This window comes from Sinocyclocheilus rhinocerous, unplaced genomic scaffold (genome assembly GCF_001515625.1).
Source record: "Sinocyclocheilus rhinocerous isolate Xijiao unplaced genomic scaffold, SAMN03320098_v1.1 scaffold66, whole genome shotgun sequence".
In the NCBI taxonomy this organism is placed as follows: Eukaryota; Metazoa; Chordata; class Actinopteri; order Cypriniformes; family Cyprinidae; genus Sinocyclocheilus; species Sinocyclocheilus rhinocerous.
This window is the reverse complement of record NW_015662934.1, coordinates 736377-744013: the sequence shown is the minus strand read 5'-3', so window position 1 is coordinate 744013 and position 7637 is coordinate 736377. Positions and strand designations below refer to the sequence as shown.

Genomic DNA, 7637 nt, shown 5'->3' with positions numbered 1-7637 from the left:
GTTAAAAAGGTTTTCATTTATAAAGCTCTAAAAACCTTACTGACTGATGTTTTAGTGCACTTCCTGCAAATATGGAAAAAAATAAAGGGTCTCAATTAAATATGTGCAGTTTCACATGATTAGTGCAAATTGCCACATGACCAAAGCAGTTTATTTCCTGTTTGCACCTTGAAAAGATGATGGTTGCATCAAAGCTCCAAAACGAAAGCTGTTTATTTACAGTTTTTCTTCAGCAATCAGCACCTATAGTGTGGGAGTTTGTTCAGAGATGTGGCAGCTGTGGGTTATTGCCGTTGCACATTCATTATGTATGAATCCTTAAATCTGAGGAGAGGGATTCATTTTAAGGGTTTTATTAAAACATGGATGGTTTAATTGTTGTTTTAATATAACAGCATCTGTGTTAGTATAATAAAAATTGTTCAAAAAATTTTAATACCACGTTCACGGTCCAGAAAGGTAGTAAGGACATCGTTAAAATAGTCCATGTGACATCAGTGGCTCAACCGTAATTTTATGTAGCTACAAGAATATATCCTTTTGGTGCACAAACAAAACAAAAATAACGAATTCCTTCAACAATTTCTTCTCTTCCGCTGCCATTCACGAGAGTACCACGACGCACGCGTGTGATGCTGCTGACGCAGGAGCCGGTGTTCTGATGTAGGCTAGAACACGCATGCGCTGTGCCTTGTTTGCATGCGTCGTGGTACTCTCTGGGGGGTGGGCACTTCCTCCCCTCCAATTACAGTTTTTATTTACAAAAGATGAGACACATTTCACAAAATAGAAAACTACATCTACACCTAATTGTTTTGAAAGTATTTCGTTTTTTAGATTTGCAATGTAGCCTATTTCAGTATGGTATTACTGTGGAAATGTCTTATTCAGAAAAAAATGGATTCTAGCCATCATAAATACTGACAGTCCATGTCTATACTCACAACTTTACTTGTGTTTTAAAAGAACATCATCATCTCTGATTTAAAAATAAAAATGTTTGTTTGTGCTTTCCGATTTGATTATTTGACAACCCTTTCATTTCTGTTTAAGTTGGTTGATCACTGGAAACTGTCTTTGTAGCATTGTTGGTTGTTGTGCTTTTCTGATGACATTCATTTCTTAAAATGTGGCAGGTACTGTAGGTAATAACTCAAATCATATTGTCATTTATTTGTTTATTAATTTATCCTCACATTGGTAAATTGTTTGCGTGTTTCTTTAACGATATTCAATCTTGAAGACACATTACACACATACTGTATGTATGTGGGTTGTACAATCCTCTCATATTAAAAGCCAGACGCACCACTTCCTGCATGATAAATGTGGTGGTAAACAACAACAACAACAACAAAAGATAGATAGACAGACATACAGATTTATGTACATATGTACCTAAATACATATATATGCTGTTTTATTTATATATATATAAAATTAGCACAGCTGCACACAAGATATGTAACATAAGCAAAACATCTGAACAACACATTACAGAAGTAAAGTAGCTTTCATTGGTTTAAACATACAACAATCAGCCTTAACGCATATTAGAGTAATGATAAATTGAGCAAGTAACATTTAAAATACAGAAAAACAAATCTGTTTGTAATCTGCATCCAACCATGTCAGCTCTAACAGCTTTTATCTAGTAGACCAAATCACAATCTGGCTGATAATGACCAATACAATGACAACGAGGCCAATACCAAGGCCGATGTGATTCAGGGTGCGTGCCATTTTGGAGTTCTTCTCTGCTAATTCTCGCTGTCCTGAGTAGTTGGCATCTCGAGTCTGTGAAAACAATTGTGAAATATATAATGTCAACCATTTTTGTTCTCAGAAATTGCTAGTAAATTTTGCAAGACAAAAGAATTGTGAGAAATAAACTCGCCAGAAAAAAGTCAGAATTTTAAGATACAAAGTTGCACTTACACTTTTTATTTATTTTAATTTTTATTTATTATATTTTTAGCACATGGCGGAAACAGGCTTCCATAAGTAACACATTGAATTAAATGTGAAATTTTGTACAAAGTACAAAGACTGAAATTGTATTTACTTGTAAAACGTACTCCGTGCAATATTTAATTATTAAGCCATTTAGTTATGTTTGCAGCGAATTGCAAATTTTCGATACGGGTCTTTCGTTTCGGTATGCATGTGTAACGAACAAATACAGCATTGTTTTTAACCACTGCAAGAGTGGACCTTCATTGGAAACTTCCAGTTTTATATAGGCCTATTGTAATAAATTCTGTTTTGATTCTCTTTGATGTGGCGTGACTGATCGCTGTATAAACGCCTCACTTTAAACGACAGCACGAAGTGCAAGTGAACGTGATCATCCCTTACTATTTACTACTAGTTTTAACACGAAATAAACATGAATGAACATCTCATGCCATGCCTCACATAATCGTTCAATCTGTGTTTCAACTACGGAAAGACATCACTAATAAAGCAGCTTGTAAACAAAATGTCACATAGCATTTTAGCTTACCTCAGGCAAGTCATCAGTGTGTACAGCACATTAGTTCACTAGAGAAATTAAGTCTAGAGAAGAGCATTTAGCAAAATATTATACTATACACTCATTATATTTTACTTCACCTGTTAGTGATGTATTAATTATTTAGTGATTAAATTAAATCTGTTAAGTGTAAATGAATATATTTCAACAACAAATAGAAATTGTATAGTTTACAAGTTAATTTAAAGCTAAAGTCCGTAAGTTTTTTTCGTTAAAAATGATCCGAAATCCATTTTTGAGCAAGTACATAACCAGCCAGTGTTAAAAACTATCTCATTACCGTAGCCGATTCACAACGGTAAGTTTATAATAATGTTTTAAATTTGAGTGGTACTGGTAGGTTTTCGCGGGAAATTCGAGCATGTCGCTGCGTCATTACATCACGTCTGTAAACTAAACATAAAGAAGTTGTCTTGGCTAGTATGCTATATCGCATGTGAGGATGCTGCAGGTGGCGGATCGTTTATAGCCTTTTCTCACAGCAACTGGAATAATTAAATTTATCATTTTGACAGTGGATTGTAATCTAAAAAGTTTATGTGTTTATGAAACACAAGTGACTGAAATTACATTATATTCCCGTTTTAAATGTGCATCAATATTTGTATTTTAAAGACAACCAGTTCTAAGGAAGAATAATTTGCTTTTTGGGTTAAAATAATTTCTTTATATGAAATTACCATGGTATGACAATTATAGATTAGACCACCCGGAGTTTGGTTATCATGTTTTCTTTTGTGTTTTCATTGGTTTTTCATGTAATACTGTACTCTAGGGGCGCTAGGTAGCCTGCTCCTCTGTACTTAGCCAGGCAGGAGGGGAGAAGAAGTTAGTAGAATGAAATTTTAATGTTAATATGGCGAATTCAAAGGAAAGGAATTTTAATAGGATTTTGTTGGGTTCCAGCCCATATGGGGGTTGTTGGGAATGAAATAAGTGATCAACTGGCTAAAAATGCTTTAAAAATAAAGGAAATTGATATCAGTGTTCCATTAGGTAGAGGGGTGTGGAGGATGGAGGAGCTGAACACGCAGCGCCAACCGATACCTGGACTCTTGATGGCTTCAGAGTTGAGACAGAATAACTAATATAATAAAAGAAAATCCTGATTGCACAATAGCACAGTAGGTGGCGATATGCGCAAAGATTGCAACTCGCCATAAAACCAAGAAGAAGAAGAAGAAGTTAGTATGGTTTAGTGAAGGGGAAGCATGGTTTGTCTCTCATGGTTCACCCAAGATACACAGAGTCCAGATTGAGAAACTGTGGTTTTAAGCTCGATCAAAAGGACTTTTTTATATACATGCACTATCTTCAATCCATCAACATTGTGAATTCTATGCTGCTGTTGTGCTTGGAACCTGAGGGTTCAGTATTCGGAGGACAGCGGTATCAAGGCCTTTCTTCATCATTTGGCTGTTTGTATTCTTTTGGATTAACTGTTTCGTTAGATTCCTAAACTTACTGGACACTTCATCACTGCATGGGACAATTGACTCTAACTTGTAGGGATTACTCTACGAACTACATGACAATGGTCATCTAAGGTTTTCTTTTCCTTTCAACTGCATTGCTAAACGTCAGTGCCAGTATTGTGTTTGTGTGTATTTTCCCTTTTGTTTGCTATTTTGATTATTTTGGATGGGTTTTGTTTATGTTAATACATTTTTCCTGATTTTTCAAATTTTGTGTTTGATTTGTTTGTTTAAATGCAAGTTTGGTCGGTGGGTCCCTCCCTCTAATTATCTTGTAGCTCGCTTCTCTAGGGTGTTCTTAGGGAGACCGTTACAGACTGTACAGAAATTGAAATCTATGTGTAACACTAACACGCACTACATACATTAGTCACACAATGCTGATGTTGTTAACATTCAATTTGAGAACAAAGTATAACAGTAATAATAATTTGCACAGTTTGATGTGATATGAGCTAACCAATCTTTAGATTTAATCACCATTAGTAGCGCGACTTATTGTAATGCTTTTTTCCTCAGTTGGTCAGAACAAAAGTGTCAGACTTGTTACTTAGGCCACTTGTTGAAAATCCTTATTTGGGTCATAATTCCAAGACGTAGGCTAGAATCTGTGATTCTGAAGTACAGTGAATATCCACACCGGTGCAGTGACTGACAGCCACACATACTCCACAAAACATTACATTTGTGCAGCGTGCTGGTGCACAACCCACGTTAAGAAAATAATTCTGCAAATAACTGCAATTGCATGTTTCAAACAGATATGGCGACAAAGAGCAAAACTTACGTACTGTAGTTTTATAAACTGCAATATTTGCAATTTACACGTTTGCATACATTTTTTTTTTTAAGTTGAGTGTTGATTATTATATTTAAAAATAAACAGTAATTCAATTTAAGTTTGGGCTCTTTTGTTAATCGTAACCTTTTAGTAATGTAAAAGAGCTCCCTATTGTTTAGAGCATAAGCTGAGGTAGATTTTTATTCCTAAGAAAATGTTATATACTTAACTTAAATGATTTTAGCAAATGGCTGCAATATAACAAAGAGTGAAAAATTTAAGGGGGTCTGAATACTTTCCGTACCCACTGTATATGCTTTATTTTTTAAGATTAAAAATAAATGTTTCCTGTCATAGCTATGCAAAGATTTAATTTCAAAAACAGTATCATAGCTATTAAAACTATTTCTTGTTAATTTTAAATTAATATTTAATCTCGGAATGATCTCAAAGTAAAGAGGTGCTAAAGTCTGATTTTGTAGTGGCGGTGCTTTAAATTAAATTATTTTAATCTTAATTCAAGTGATGAAGGCTTAAAAGTCTGACAGTAATCAGTGTACTACTGTAAGGTTAAGGCCTGGTTTAAATGTTTGAAAATGATTAACAGTTGAAAACATTTGTTAGAAATTTAGAAAAGTGATCAAAAAGTAATCAAATGTAATCTGTTACATTACTTTAATAAAGTAATTTAAATAGTTACACTATTTATTAAATTTTAAATAGGGTAACTTGTAATCTGTAACCTATTACAGCTCCAAAGTAACCTTCTCAACACTGTCCCCAATCTACTGGCCTGACCAGTAATTCTTGTTTAAAATAATGATATAATGACAATTTTCTGTTAGTCAAACAGTAGCCTTCTCATTTGTGAACTGTAGCCTGCAGAAAGACAATCATTTAATATAAGAATATAATTTATTAAATTTTGTATTAAATTGGTACCAATTTAAGTGGTAGACTACTTTTGACTTAATAGTAATAGTGTTGCTGATTTACAAAGAGGCACCGCTTAGTCAATGGTTTCTTGCTAAATATTCTCACTGAGAGGTGATGATGAAATCCTATAACTGCCCCTGTGTGTAGCCTTTACTTGAAAATATGTTGTTAAATTTACTAGCAATTTTTGAGTAAAAATGGTTTTCCTAGTTTTTTTCTTTCAGTGAAATTATTTATACTGCAGTACAACAGTAATAATAACTTATAAAATGTTAATATTTTTCCCCTTAAAACTCAGTTGTTGTTCAGGGTGTCTCCAGTGCCACACCTTTATCTATACAACTGGCAGTCATTTACAGGAAATTAACAGGAAAACTGCAACAATGCCTGTACACATGCTTGTTCAGTTAGGGAAGTTACAGGAAAGTTCTTGTCATTTTTATAATGCCTACATATTTGTGTGACCACAAATACAGCTTAAGCTTTAACAAGCCTCTCACCTATTTAGCAGTCAACTGTATCTCCTTTTATCTAGTTATTAAAATGATAAATTGTTTAAGTACATGTTCACTAGAATTATTTGGGCAGCATGGGATCAATGTAGGGGATTAAAAAAAAAAGCAATATCTTTTCAGGTAATAGATCAACCACATAGAAACATTTTGATGAGTGAGTAATATACCTAATATATATACCACACACACCACACACACACACACACAAACATATATATATATATATATATATATATATATATGATAAAATAAAATATATAAAATATATCAAATAAAAGATTGTACCAATCATAAAACATATTTTGATGATGTTTAGATTTTTTTTTTTTAAAGACATATATTTCCATCTAGAAATAAATGTCAGTGCAGAATGATCCATCCATTCATTCTCCAAACCACAATGCAGAAAAATTGAATTTTTGACCAACCATTGATAGAGGCTGTGTATGATTACAACACCTGTAATCGTTAACTTTTGAGGATTACCATATTAAATTCTACAAACATGTTTTATACTTAATGTTATTTTATACTTAATGATTATACAAATGTTAAAGAAATTAAATAAAATTTAATGAAACTAATATACTCACAGAGATGGAGTAAATCAGTGCAGCAATGCCCAGAGGTAAGCAGCAGCACAGCATGGTAAAGATGGAGTACCCCAGGTAATCTGGCACTGGATCAGCCAGTGGAGCGGCGGTCACAAAAACTGCAGGCTGCACAGTGACCACAGGCTGTCCTGGATATGGCCCCTGGGTGTAGGGGCCCTGGGGGACCGGCTGGTTTGGAAAGGAAGGAGGATATCCAGCAGGATTATGCTGGTATGCTGGTGGTGCTGCTGCAGGCAACCCTGATTTCTCAGATAAATTGTAGGCTTCTGGAGGCTGATTGGAAAACTGGCTGGGATCCATTCTTCGGTTTATTGGATTTTGATTGTAATTTCCTTTGCCTTGTGATCTGCAGCAACGCATGTAATACTGTACTCTGGTTCAGTCATTTATGTGCCGAAGAAAGTAGCCAGCAAATGGGAGCTGAGTTGTAGGTTGTAGGGGAGGAGTGACAAGAACTTTATACAGTGTGACTGCAGGCACCAACTTGTAGTTTTACGTTTACTTAGGTATTACTAATGAAATACCTGAAATATCAGGCGAGTCAAGAGGATTATTTCACCATACCCGAGCATTGTTTTGGGAATCTTCCTCTTTTTAATCTTTTTCCTCATTCCTCTTACCAGCATTGCATTTACTTATTACATAATGGGTTATAAACTTAACCTCCCTGTATTTTAGAGGAAAAAGTGCTCTTAATTAATTGAAAAACAACTGTTTAAAGAATCAAATGGTTTTGATTTTGAATTCACTATACATCAAATTACATCATTTTCCTGCATG

The 7637-nt window shown here is 34.3% G+C and overlaps 1 protein-coding gene across 1 annotated transcript; it reads right to left on the bottom strand.

The window, feature by feature from the left end:
• Positions 1–1450: 1450 nt before the first annotated feature.
• On the bottom strand, positions 1451–7500 carry LOC107728467 (tumor suppressor candidate 5 homolog). Its single transcript, XM_016538631.1, has 2 exons — positions 6837–7500; positions 1451–1797 (listed from the first exon to the last, which is right to left on the bottom strand). Exons 1-2 carry the CDS (start codon positions 7215–7217, stop codon positions 1648–1650), a joined length of 531 nt encoding a protein of 176 aa, XP_016394117.1. The 5' UTR covers positions 7218–7500; the 3' UTR covers positions 1451–1647.
• Positions 7501–7637: the final 137 nt, after the last annotated feature.

What these genes read in the sequence shown, in the direction of transcription:
- LOC107728467 (XM_016538631.1), bottom strand. Translation starts at nt 7,217, where the DNA reads ATGCGTTGCTGCAGATCACAAGGCAAAGGAAATTACAATCAAAATCCA. An exon ending in CACTGATTTACTCCATCTCT is followed by an intron (nt 1,798 to 6,836) that starts GTGAGTATATTA and finishes TTGTTTTCACAG; the next exon opens with ACTCGAGATGCCAACTACTC.